The sequence below is a fragment of the Chenopodium quinoa genome, unplaced genomic scaffold, assembly GCF_001683475.1.
Source record: "Chenopodium quinoa cultivar QQ74 unplaced genomic scaffold, ASM168347v1, whole genome shotgun sequence".
Classification (NCBI taxonomy): Eukaryota; Viridiplantae; Streptophyta; class Magnoliopsida; order Caryophyllales; family Amaranthaceae; genus Chenopodium; species Chenopodium quinoa.
This window is the reverse complement of record NW_018745523.1, coordinates 4,237,178-4,251,002: the sequence shown is the minus strand read 5'-3', so window position 1 is coordinate 4,251,002 and position 13,825 is coordinate 4,237,178. Positions and strand designations below refer to the sequence as shown.

The window sequence follows — 13,825 nt, the reverse complement described above, 5'->3', positions numbered from 1 at the left end:
CATAAAAGAGATAATTACAAGCTATAATGGGCATACATTAATATTTTGTAACACTCCCCCTTGGATGCCCATTATCTAAGAGAGATTTAATGCGCTTATATGCTGCCTCATTAAAAACTTTTCCAGGAAAAACCCAGTGGGAAAAAACCATGGATAAGGGAAAAAGAGTGCAGCGCGCAATTACTCCCCCTCATTATTATATCACTGAACATCTTTGAGACTGCGCAATAACTTTTTAAATGTTGCGGTCGGAAGAGCCTTAGTGAATAAGTCTGCTAAATTTTCACTCGAACGAATCTGCAATACTTTTATATCTCCATTCTTCTGAAGATCATGAGTGAAGAAAAATTTGGGTAAGATGTGCTTTGTTCTGTCACCTTTGATATATCCTTCCTTAAGTTGAGCAATACAAGCTGCATTATCCTCATATAGAGTTGTCGGTGCCTCTTTCCCAGATGATAAACCACAAACTTTTTTTATGTGTTGAATTACCGACCTTAACCATACACATTCACGACTAGCCTCGTGAATTGCTAAAATCTCAAAATGATTGGAAGAAGTAGCTGCAATGGTTTGTTTCATGGAACGCCAAGAAATGGCAGTACCACCATACGTGAACACATATCCAGTTTGTGATCGACCATTATGAGGATCAGATAAATAACCTGCATCTGCAAAACCAATCAAATTTTCTTTGGACAACTTTGGGAAAAATAAACCCATATCCTTCGTACCTTGAAGATAACGAAGTAAATGTTTGATCCCATTCCAATGCCTCCGAGTTGGACATGAACTAAACCTTGCTAATAGATTAACTAAAAATGATATGTCGGGTCGTGTATGACTTGCAAGATACATTAGTGTTCCAATTGCACTAAGAAATGGTACTTCAGGACCAAGAATTTCTTCATCATTTTCCTGAGGTCGGAATGGAGTATCACTGTTTTTTGGTGGTCATACCTTTCCTTTAAATTACTCCAAAGGATTTGTGGATATTTCACAGTTAAATATTCATTTTTGAGTCCTTCATGGAGGTGATTGCGAAGGAATATCATGGCTTTAGCTTTATCTTGAGGTGTTGCCTCATTAGCCTCTTTAATGGTTTCACCAAGGCCTTTAGCATCTAGGTGTATTTCAGCATCTAACACCCATGATAAATAGTTCTTTCCAGTAATATCAAGGGCCACAAATTCAAGTTTGGCAAAATTCGACATTTTTCACTATATAAAATAATAAGCAAAATTAGATCTCATAAAATATCAAACATATACATATCATAACATAATGGAAAAATGTATGCAAATAAAATAACATGGCTAAGCTCATTCGTACAAGCACAAAAGCACATTACAACCACAATTAGAGTAGTATATTATAACATAATTTGATAGTGAGGAACAAGTCAGAAGCAAAATTAATACACAAGAAATCTAATAATCATAAACTAATAATCATAAAAGCATATTGTAACCTGACATACAACCTTGTAAAAAAACAAAACCGAAGGCGTATAAGGTGAAGGATATGAATGACATATATAGACACGTATATTTAGAAGCCAATATTGATGAAATCTTTAGAAGGTATGTAACAACGACATCAGATCAAGATATGAAACAGTTCCTAGCAACATATAATACCTTTGGACTTTTTTCTTGGCTAGTATACTTACGGAGTGATCAATGTAACAGTTTCGTTTAGAGTATGGTGCTGATAACGTATTATAAAATAAGGGGAAAAGGGAGAAGATTAGAGAGAGATGTAGATGATAATTGTATTCTCTATATTCATCCATTTCATGAGTCACCTATATATATACATGATAGAACATTGTAACCTATATGGACAATGAAGAGTCCATTCATGAGAGGGTTAATGTGAACTAATGATAAAGGAGGGTTACAAGGATGCTATTAAGACCATACTTAAGGTGGTCATAAAAGAGATAATTACAAGCTATAATGGGCATACATTAATATTTTGTAACATTTTACCTTTAATTTATACTTTATTACTCCGTAGTATTAAAAACACAAACCAATGAGACTGAGGAATAGCTCAAGTGGTTAGAGCTCTTTCCCGATTTCATGAGATTCGTCCAAATTAATCCATTGGTACTTTTATTTATCAAAACCCAAAAATACAAAATTCTAAAAAGGTTGGTTAAATAAAAAATTCTTAAAAACAAAGTAGGTTAATTACAATAATATAACATTAAAACCTAAAAAATTTGTAAATTTTTATGAATAAATTAATATAGAATAATAACTTATGCTTCTGTTTAGAACAAGCCCAAAAGCTTTTTTATTTTTATTTTTTTAAAAAGAAGCCCAAAAACTAGTTTATTCTACTGTAAAACAATTTAACCTTTGAAACCGTCTTCTTTTGAGTTTAGCAATATGACTTGCAACCTACTTTATTCTCAAGTCCCAATCCTCCCACCTCCCCACCCAATTTCATGGCTAACACCCAAAATTGCCGCCATCAACACCACCGACCTTCCTTTTCTCCTTCCTCTTCCATGGCAGGTTGCCAGGCTGTTAAACTACTCTATCTAACCATAATCAAACGCGCCATTAACGGCAACAATATCCTACAAATCTCAATTGAAAAGAAAAAGAGCCAAAAACATCAGAGATTCAAAGCCGCAACAATTTTTTTGGGGTTGAATTTGGTGAACATAGCCATAGATCAAATTATATATTCAAGGCAGAAAAAAAAAATTAGAGAAAGAGGGGTGGTGGATTATGGTAAATGTGATGGGGTTGCGACGGTGGATGCATGTATGGTGGATCGTCGGTGATAGATGTTTTGGTGAAAGTGGAAGACATGGGTGTTGGTGGGGTAGGGCTCACCGGAAGCAGTAGGAGAGGCGTTGGGGTGGGGGCGGGGAAGTAGTTGGCTGTTTGACATGGGCAATCAGCAACACCAACCGGTCAAGGTTCGTTAAAAGAAAAGTGATGATAAAAGGTGAGATTGGTTTGGAATAAGTTAAAGGTCAATTTGGTTTTAAAAGGTCGGAAAAATGGTAAGATAGTCTCTTCCATTTTTCCTCCTAGTATATTTTTTCTTTGTTAAATTTAATATTATTTTATTAGAATTAGATTATTTTTATATAAATATTAGATTATTTGTTAAACTTAATTTTTTCTTTGGGATAAGATATCTTTTATTTGGATAACAAATATGAAAGGATGGAAATTGAAGGGAAGAGAAATAAAGGGATTAATTTAAAAGAAATTAATTCCTCTAATAATGGAGAGATTTATAAGGAAAACTCCTCTTTGTTCCCTCCCCCTACCTTTCTCTCCCTTCTCCTTCACCTCTCTCCCCTTCTTTTCTTTCCAATTTCTTTATTCAAACATAGATGATTGAAGTTCAAAAAATAATTTAGTTTTCTTTAAGCTACACCCATTTCACCTTTAAACAATAATGGAAAATTTGTCATGAACTACACGCTTAATAGGTGTATTTGGAAACAACTACCCACTAAAAAATTTTATAAAAAAACTACACTAAATTTAAAAAGTTAGAGTAGCACTATCCATTTGTATTTTCCGACGATAATTTCCGGCGCATGAGCCCACTTTTTCATTTATTCTCTGAAAAGACACGATGCAATGACAAATTGGACCTTAATTCGTAACCCTAAGATAACCAATTTGAATTAAAAACAATAAATTCAACAAATTTCAAATTATCCCCAATTTCTAAGAACCCTAATTTTTCAAATCGTTACACCCTAACATCAAAATTCATAATTAATGGATTACAAGATAAGAATTACCTGTGAATTTCATACCCTACTTGTTTTTACTTCTTTAATTAGGAATTTTCAGAAGAAAAATTGAAAAAGTGAGCCTCATACGCCGGACTTTCTCTTCAGAAAATGCAAATGGGTAGTGCTACTTTAACTTTTTAAATTTAGGGGTAGTTTTTTTTGATAAATTTTTTTAGTGAATAGTTGTTTCCAAATACCCCTATTTAGCATGTAGTTTTTGACAATTTTTCCAATAATAATATTCAGTAAAAAAAAATTTGAGAATTAGTAAAAATAAGTTTTAATAAGCAAATAATTTCACTAAAATAATTTTTATTCATTAAAATTTTTATAAGTAATGCATTAGTTGAAACACTAATATAATTAATTATCAATTAGTAAATGTTTGAAAACTCTAATACAATGTGTTATGAAAGTATAAATTGATACCACCTTTGTATTTTAATAAGGGTTACACTTTTACTGTCATATATTTCTTTATAGTTATAACTAGAGCTGTCAATCCAGATATTCAAGTCGGGTTTGGGTCAGGTAGAATCAGGTCTCGGATTAAATCAGGATCAGGTTGTGTTGAGTCAATCTAGCCTCAGATCAGGTTCAGGTTCCGGTCAGGTCAATTTCGATTCAGGTTATTCCGGATCGTTCATTCTTTCGAGTATAGGTCGGGTTCGATTCGAGTCAAATTCATAACAGGTTCAATTTCCGGTTCGGGTTGTATTGAGTGTCGGGTTTGGTCGGGTTAATAGATGGTACATTCGGGTTCGGGTTAAGATTGGTTCAGATAATTGTTTGGTCGGATAATCTTAAAGTTGGATATTTTGGTTCAAGTTAGATCAATTCGAATAAATTCGATGTCGTCAAGTTAATTTATTTAATTACGCTCTGCATAATTTGTTCAAGCAATATCAAGATTTTATTACACCTATAAACGAAATAATAAAGAACAAAAGGTATATAAAATTTTATTAAATTTTTCATGACTCGCTTCAATAACAGGTTGTGTTGGGTTATAAACGTTTTCAAGTTCTAATAGGGTCAGATACTAGTTCGAGTTCGGATTGTTGTCAGGTCGGATTACGGTTACTATCGGGTCGGGTGTGGGTTCGGATTCAGGTCATAAAGTATTGGATCAAATCAGTTGTCGGTTAACATCAGGTTGGTTCAGGCCGGGTTACGGGTCACTAGTTTCACCCCATTGTTCGGGTATAAGTCAGGTTCAGATCATTTTCAGGTCGGGTTCTCGGGTCGGGTCAATTTTTGATAGCTCTAGTTATAACACTTCTCTTTTCACGCTTGCCAATGCATGTTTTCAATCGTTAATATCTTTAATTCCCGACATGTAAAAATTATAAACATTTGATATTAAAATTGTATAAGTCGAGACGAATCTAACAAGTCAACACATGACTATATTTATAAAATATAAACTGTCAAAATGAAATACATGCATAATGTAAAAGTCAAACCTGTTGCAATTATTAAAAAATGGAGGAAGTACTTTACAATTTAATTGATTTAAATAAAATAAGAGGTAAGTAGGGTGATGAGAGCATTAAAAAATTGTAAAGAAATATAGTTTAATAATTTATAGAAAAATAAGTAATAGTGGTATGGGTGCATGAGACCATGAGATGAGAAAAATATAATACTCCATCCGTCTCTTTATTAAATCCCTTTTCTTTTTTATTATTTATTATGTGAGTAATCAATGTTAGAAAGGGGACTCTAATAACGGGACGGAGGGAGTATTAGAAAAAATAGATTTCTTCACTATTTGACATTTTATGTTAAAAAGACCGTTAAATGTAACGTTTTGAATAAATTTATTCGACTTTTATGCCCAAAACATGCTATTATTATCGAGAATGCTTTATATTACATGTTTCACGCAAACTGAGTTATTTTTCCGCACGCAAAATGATGCAATTTCAATTATTTCTTGTAAATTTGACATTAAATCGGTTCTTTTGGACAAAAATGATCCCTGAAATTCTAAAGAGCATTTTTTTTGCACGAAATTTGAAGAATTATTTTTAAATGTTAGGTTTAACGTATTTCTTGTCAAATGGTGAAATTTTTTTTTGTTGGTATTATAAAATAATTTTTCTTAGGGAGGTAATTTCAACAAATGGGTTTTTGTAAATTTTTCTAAAATAAATCAAAAAAGAATCTTTCTATCAAACTTACGATCATCGTTGAATAAATCTTGTCGTTTTTCAATAAAATTAACGTAAGTTCAGCTAATACAAGATTTATTGTAAAAATTCATAAAGGGGGTAAACAACCTAAAGTTATGTGTTTGTGTAAATAATAAACAATTTTCATGAAAATCATTAGAAAAATACTGAGAAAGTATTAAAATTCCTCAATTATACTTGTATCTTATTTAATGGATCTTGCTAGATGTGTCTTTAAAAGTTGTAAATGAAACTGCTAATTGTATTAGTAGTGATTTTATCATGCTCATTTTATAGAAGATTGTATTATTTGAGGAAACACTTTTTTTCTTGTTTACCGTTTTTGGATTTTTTTTCTTCTAAAAAATAGAAACCTAAAAACGATATAAAACAAGCCCTCAATTAATACAATCAACAGTTTTATAAAGCCACTAATTTGAATCTTTTTGGCTAAGGTAGTGTTTAATAAATCTTCTATAAAATGAGTATGATAAAATCACTATAAGTACAATTAACAATTTTATTTACAACTTTTAAAGACACATCTAGCAATCCTATTTGCTTAGGGTTTGGCTTCTACATCCATCTTCCTCAAATTCTCATTTTTCAGGTAATAAAAATCCTAATTTCTTCATTTCCCGAGTTAAAGTTGCAATCAGTGAGTTAATATTTTGATTCCCCTATATAATTTGATTAAAAAATTGGATTTTTTTTGTTAGAAACTACCTAATAAAATCATGATCTTGTGAGAAGTTACGTAATAAAAGGTTGTAAAAGACGGAATAACTCAGGTTTGATTTCCACCATTGATCTAATTTTCTTATATTAACCCACCTCAAAACACCCCTAAAACCACCATGAGGGTTGTAGTAAGACTTTTTTTGGGATTGTTGGGGGATATTTTGAGTTAGTTGGTATTGGGATTCGAGATGATGGTTTTTGAGGTAAGAGAGGGTGATTTTGATGTTGGAGGGTGGTTTCGGCGTGATGGAGGCAATTTCATGGGATGAAAGAGGTGGTTTCAGGAGATGTTTTGAGGTGGGTTAATCCGTTAATGCATGAAAATTTGTTCAACGTGGAAATCCGGCCATATGTAGTATTTTACAATATTTATCTCTGGTAATTTCTTACCATTTTTTATTTTTTATTTTAAATTTTTTTACTGGGTACTTTCTCACAAAATCTGTATTTTATTAGGTAACTTTTGACTAGAGAATCCAAAAAAGTTTTAATTTTGCAATTTCATTGATGTTTTTGTATTAATTTCTGCATTAGGTGAACATTAACATGGAGAGGAGAGTTGATTTGGAGAAGAATTTAGATAGAATTTCTGATTTGCCAAAACCAATTAGAAGGCATATACTTTCATTTTTGCCAGCTGATGCTGCTATTAGATCTAGCATTTTATCGAGCAGTTGGCAGGGGTTGTGGACTGAACTTCCAAAATTAAAATTGAGTGAATATCAACTAAAATTTCAATTTCATAGGACACTTATGGTTAAAAAATTGCCTAAAGGTATGAATGACGGTGCTAGAGTGAAGAGAGAGGCAATTCTTAGGGAGAGGGAGGCGTTTTATGGGTTTCTTGATCGGGCTCTTGAGTCGAGTTCGGATTTCAAGAAGCTTGATCTTTATGTTTTTTACTACGGGTTGGAGTTGGAGTCTCACTTGGATCATTGGCTAGAATGTGTTGTTAGGCGTCGTATTAAAGTATTGAAATTGCACTTTAGTTCCCGGAAAAAACCCAGATATTGTTTGCCTAAGATTGTATTTGGTGCTAATTCATCACAAAATTGCACTTGCAAAAATGTGAGTTGAATTCGTCTCGTTTTGTGGATGCTCAATTACCTTCCTTACGAGAGATAGACCTTGAATATGTTTATATGGATGATGGAGTTATTGGAAGCCTAGCTGCTGTTTGTCCTAATCTCGAGGTTTTGGATGTCATAAGTTGTCGTGGGTTGACAAGATTTGTAGTCTCTGGTCTCAATAAGCTCGTAACTATGGAATTTGAGACATCTGCTGATGTAATTGATTTGATTGAGATTGAGGCTCCTAATCTGTTGGAGTTCTTCTATGTGAATGATCGCGATTTTGATGCTCAGACATGTGCAATCAAGGTGCTAGCCTGTCCAAAGATGAGACGACTGAGATTACATGGTGCTCAATTGGGTGATGCTGTTTTTAAACAGATCTTGAAAATCTCTTTGTCCTTGAAAAATTGGTATTATATCGCTGCAATGGGTTAGAACATGTTTCTGTTTCAAATCAAAATCTTGTCCATGTCGAGTTTTCCTTCTGTAGACGCGTTAAAATGGTTGAAATTGATGCTCCTAATCTAAATTCCTTTCATTATTCGAATGGTTAGCTTATGACTATTAAATCCAAGGGTTGTGCTCTCAAGTTAACCGAAGCAAGCATTTACGTACAACCAAACATCAGAGTTGACAACTGGTATGTTCGTTTCATCAAGTTTCTTGCAAAGCTTCGTCACTGTGAAAAGTTACAACTTATTGTTGGTTCTGGAGAGGTATAATAATGTTTTTCCTTCCCTTTCATGTTATATTTCTTTTTTTGTTGCATGATAAGTTTATAATTTAATTCTATCATGCTATCTATTAGCTAATTCTACCTTTTTTTTGGTGTTTTGTTTGCCATGATATTTTAAAAACAAGGGATTTCTGATCCCTGGATCAGTGAAGATGGAATCCTGCCCTCCCCTGCATGGAGTCAAAAATTTGGTGGTGCAGCTTCATTCATCATTACTTAAGTATGCTCAAGTCGAACTTGTTCAGGCTCTTCTTTGGCTTGCACCATGCCTAGAGTCTCTATCTATCAATAACGACTCTAATCCGTACTGCAAGTTTCTTAAGGTATTTGTATCTTGCCAAATTTTAGATTTGCTCATATTTCTGTTTATTTTAGGTGGTTTGTCCTGATAGACTTGTATTCCTATATTTATTACATCATAACTTGGAATTTTTGTGTAAAAATTCATGTTTAAAGATGTTTCTGTAGTAGTATTCCAGTAACATTGCTAAATAATTCGAAGTGTAAAAAGGAACTGACCACCACAAACAATTATCCAGTTTAAGATATACATTAGAGTTGGTAAAAATCAGAGACTGTCCAGCATTGCTATTGTTGTTGCCTAGGCATTTCGAGTCAGAAAACAAGTTGTGGTGACTCTGATAAGAATATATAACTAGATGACCTTATTTATTTGAAGTTTTTTCAGTTACTTGAGGTTAACTAATGACTCTTTACTTGTAATAAACCTGCAATATCATTCATATGTCCTGCTGCCTATATCAAGACTCATGATTTAGCTAAGAAGATAAAGTAGATAATGACAGAAAATTAACTTGCATTTGTTCATCTAATTGAACTGCACAGAGCTGTGCTCACATTTGTTCTTCTATATGTCTCCTTGCTGTAGGTTAAATTACTTAGAGCCCCACATATATGTTTTAAGAAATTTATTTAAATTTACTGCCTTTACTGGATATAAAACAAAAAAATTTGTAAATTACCACCCAAATAGTATACCTGTTTTGAAATTACCACCCGTTAATTTTTTTAATTTTATTTTACCACCCCTTAAATTAAAAAATTACTTATATTTTCACCTTTTCAAAATTCTGGTGGGTTTTCCGTCTGTGGGCCTCACCTAATGGCTACTAACCACTATTTTGACCCTTTTGACTGATTCCCCCCCTAATTTTTCTCTTTAAAACAGCACTCCTAACTTCAATTCACATTTCCTTCATCAAATTCCACTATAATTGGGATATATAGGTAGAATTGGGGGTTTTATGAAATTAGGGTTCATGCTTCAGTTGAATTGGGGGTTTTCTTAAATTAGGGTTCTAATTTTAATTGAATTGGGGTTTTTTTTTTGAAATTAGGGTTCCTACTTCAATTAAATGTGAGGTTGTTATGAAATAAGGGTTCCTTCCTCTTTCCCCTTTGCTCGAAGTATTTCCGTTGAGTGCGGATCCTTCCTCTGCCTCCCATGGTGGTTTCAGGTAAGAAGGAGGAGAGAGAAAATGTAGCAGGAAAATGGAGAAGAGAGGTTTTGTGGTGATGCGGCGAAAAACGTAAATGGAGGTGGGCCCACAGAAGAAAAACCCGCCGGATTTTGTAACTTTATAATTTAAGGGGTGGTAAAATTTAAAAAAATAAAATAAAAAATTAACGGGTGGTAGTTTCAAAACAGGTTTACTGTTTGGGTGGTAATTTACAAATATTCCTATAAAATAATAAACTTCATGCATACATTTCTTTACTTTGTTCATGCTTCATGCCCTTAAGAAGGATGTTCAGTGATTAAACTTATAGTTTAAGGCTTATTTGAGCATATTGTTTATTCTTTGCTATGTTTTAGGGAGTCTAAGAGTCGAGATGGAAGTCCCCTATGGATCTCAGATGTGGCTGTACAGGACATTTCAAACATTTTTGTTTAATAACTCAAGCCATCATTTTTCCTTCAAAAATAGATATTTTTCTAGTTGTACATTAACCTAGAGCAGTCATCACATATTTAGCTATGTGCTTTATGATTAAGTTGTGACGGTACATAGGACAAGGACTGAGAAAATGAAGCTTTCTTGTGTGCATATAAAACTAGAAACAGTGGGGATAACGAAAGAAAGCTACATGCCTTTGGCTGTGGGAGTTAAGTTGCTTAGGGCTCCACTAATTCGTTGGTACATTGCCCTCGGCCTTAGTTGCATGGTACTCATTTAGTGTTAGTCGTTAAATTGAATTCTACTGTTTCACCACACCTTCTCACATTGTTATGTCTTTGGCGAGTACATCTAGTATGTACTTATTTATGCAGATTGTTGTGGTCACTTTTTAATTAAGGCTGTGTTTAAAGACAGCTTGAAAACCTGGATGGCATCGTAACCATCCATTGTAAGTTTAAGATGGATGATAATTTTTTTTCAACAGTTGTGGTTGGATGACCAGTCTGGAACCTACTTTACATACAGAGTTACAAATAGCAAACTTTAGTCTCAGTATTCCCTTATTATTACTAATTTTTTCTTTGGCTTATGATGTCCCTATGTGCTTTCTGGGATATGTTTGTGTACCTCAATGTGAGGTATGACGTATGATATCATTGATCTTGTTGCTAGACTTCTTGCCTCCTTACCCCTAGGATTTTGTAATGTGATGTTAAAAATTATGTGAGCAACTTAAGCTTAAGGCTTTCTGGAGGAGATTTTTCTTATTAAATTAATATATGTCCCTTGCTCCTTTCATGTGTCAGTGTGTCACAAAGGCTCATATATATAAAATATATAGAATCTAATCTTATTCAAACAAATGTGTAAATCTATTGTGTAATTTGTATGCTTTTCATTCTTATAATGATTAAACATGTTTTGCTGGTAAGAAAAACATAGGGAATTGGGTTGTGGAGCACGGTTTGAATGAGATGATAATTTTGGTCTTGTTTCTCTTTTTATTTTTTAGTTCACATACGAGAAACCAGTGGAAGGCAAGAACTGTGGTTGCTGGAAGCATGCCCTTACTGAAGTATCCCTTGAGAATCGGAGTGGAGACGAAGACGATACAAAACTAGCAACTTTCTTTTCTAAGGTGAGGGTTGATGGGAAAACGGTATGTTTTGTCAAGAATGTGAGGCCTGGATGGTATCGAAGATAATGCTGGGCTTAGGTTTCCCCCGTATTTTCCTGAATATATAAATGGGGAAGATGCTTGGATATAGTTGGATCAGATGGGAAGCATTTTGGACCAAAGTTTCAGATCATGTATTATGAGCTTCACTTCTATTGGTGTGTTTGTATTTCCTTGGCTTTATGAGGTTTCCTTAAACAAGTATTTCTTTTATTTTTTCCTTTTTTTTGGAACGACTAAGGCTTTGTTGTTGTTGTTGTTTTGGAACGTTGGGTAGACATTAGACGATTCCATCTTTTTATTTGATGTAGGGCTTATGAAGGATTTGTTGTTTAAGGCTCATGAACTTACAGCCAACTGTCCGAATTCTTAAATGTTGTTGAAACTGTATCATATTTAGAATCATGCAGAGAAGCTGAGAAAGTTTCAAACTATTCACTTTTTGGTCTGAAATGATATGCAGATGTGTTGCAAGCAACCCAACGACCCTTCCCTTAAACAAGATGCTAATAATTTGCAGGAACATCAGGGGTGCAATGTCTCACTGATTTTTGACTCAGTCACATTCACAAGATGATTTTGACTCAGTTTTAGCATCTCTCGATTGAACTTGTCAGTTATTTGTTAAGGTTCAGTTGCTGAAGAGCAACAATGTATTGTGAGTACATTTGCATTAAAAACAATTCATACATTCCTTTAACAAGGTCTGTGAGACATTTGGATCTTTCAATGATATATTCCATGTCCCATTTAGTGAGTACATGAAACATTTATTTAAAAAGTTTTATATTTCGTCAAAAATAGTCAACGTAGTTGAAATGATTAAACTCAGAGTTAATTGGTTGAAATGCACAAAAAAAAAAAAAAAAAAAAAAAAAAAAAGTGGTTTGAAAATACAGGATGTTACAAAATATCTTAATATCTTTGACTAAGTAGTATTCACACGTTAGTTAGCTTCATCATTTTCATTGTGGTTGAATTAATAACTTAGAGGTCATGGAAGTGTTGAAAAAGGTCTTCCAACCATAGAAAGAAAAAGAAGGAAAGAGAAAGATTAAAGGAAATTCTCTTTAGTAACACCTGAATTGCAAAAAAAAAAAAAAAAAAAAAAAAAAATAAAAATAAAAAATAAAAAATTATTAGGGTGTGTTCTATTCATCTGATTTTTACTTATTTGAACTTAATTGAACTTATCTGAACTTATCAACCCTTATCTGAACTTATTACACCTTATTAACACTTATTTTCACTTATTTGACTTTATTAAACCTTACTAACACTTATAAGACTTTATTAGACATTATTTGTCATTCTTGAAACATATTGTGTAACATATTGGTAATATGAGTATATATATAACAATATATTAAAATAAAAGAAATAAAATATGAAAATATTAGCATTTTGATAATTTCAAATATCAAAAAAACAAACACTATAACAAGCAAAAGTGTATGTTGCAATAACACCAAATAAAATTTTAATCTTCTAATGCTTCATCATCATCATTCTCATCATCTCCTTCTTCTGTATCATCCTCTACGACACCTCCAACCGACTTCCATATATCTTTTGTTATTTTATCCCGAATACGGTTCATAGCTTTTTTCCTTTGTATATCATACAAATTATAATCTGCTCTAGTCTCCATTTCTTCAACCTCTTGAAATATTGGTATCCCTAATTCGTATAGACGGATAAAATTGTGAAGCGTAAATGTTGCAACAATGATAGACAATTGAAATGCTTCATCCATCGGTGGCATCATCTTTAAGATTTTCCATTTTTTCTTTAATACGCCGAAACATCTTTCAATTGTTGAACGTAAAGAGGAATGTCGATAATTATAATGCTCTAAGTTTCCAATAGGTGGACCCCTTTCTTCAAAATCTGGCAAATGATACCTCAAGTCTTTGCCCATTTGCGGGCTTAGATATCCAAGAGTATTTGGATATGCTGAGTCAACTAAAAAGTATTTTCCTATTCATTCAGAAGAAAATATTAGTATACACTAAAAATAAGGTAGCATATTTATCTAAGTAACAACAAATTTAAACTTTAAATATTACCTGAAGGTGGATGGGGGAATTTCTTGGTTATATCACCTAAACAATGTGTCCAAACTGTCGTGTCATGTGCACTTCCTTCGAAGCCCACATTAAGAAAAGTAAATAACATGTTAAACGAACACGCAACCATGACATTCCATGTTTTGTTT

General features: G+C 33.0%; 1 protein-coding gene across 2 annotated transcripts; it reads left to right on the top strand.

Moving 5' to 3' along the window:
• Positions 1 to 2,336: 2,336 nt before the first annotated feature.
• On the top strand, positions 2,337 to 12,043 carry LOC110715379. Of its 2 annotated transcripts, XM_021893954.1 has the most exons (4): positions 2,337 to 2,970; positions 7,234 to 8,488; positions 8,634 to 8,831; positions 11,443 to 12,043. In XM_021893954.1, exons 2-4 carry the CDS (start codon positions 8,330 to 8,332, stop codon positions 11,632 to 11,634), a joined length of 549 nt encoding a protein of 182 aa, XP_021749646.1. In that variant the 5' UTR covers positions 2,337 to 2,970; positions 7,234 to 8,329; the 3' UTR covers positions 11,635 to 12,043. The 2 variants fall into 2 exon arrangements, with proteins under 2 accessions (XP_021749646.1, XP_021749645.1); XM_021893953.1 differs by lacking the exon at positions 2,337 to 2,970 and having other exon boundaries at positions 5,135 to 8,488.
• Positions 12,044 to 13,825: the final 1,782 nt, after the last annotated feature.

Coding starts and splice junctions, on each gene's coding strand:
- LOC110715379 (XM_021893954.1), top strand. CDS start 8,330: ATGACTATTAAATCCAAGGGTTGTGCTCTCAAGTTAACCGAAGCAAGC. Junction 8,489..8,633: donor TTATTGTTGGTTCTGGAGAG/GTATAATAATGT, acceptor TTTAAAAACAAG/GGATTTCTGATCCCTGGATC. Junction 8,832..11,442: donor CGTACTGCAAGTTTCTTAAG/GTATTTGTATCT, acceptor TTTATTTTTTAG/TTCACATACGAGAAACCAGT.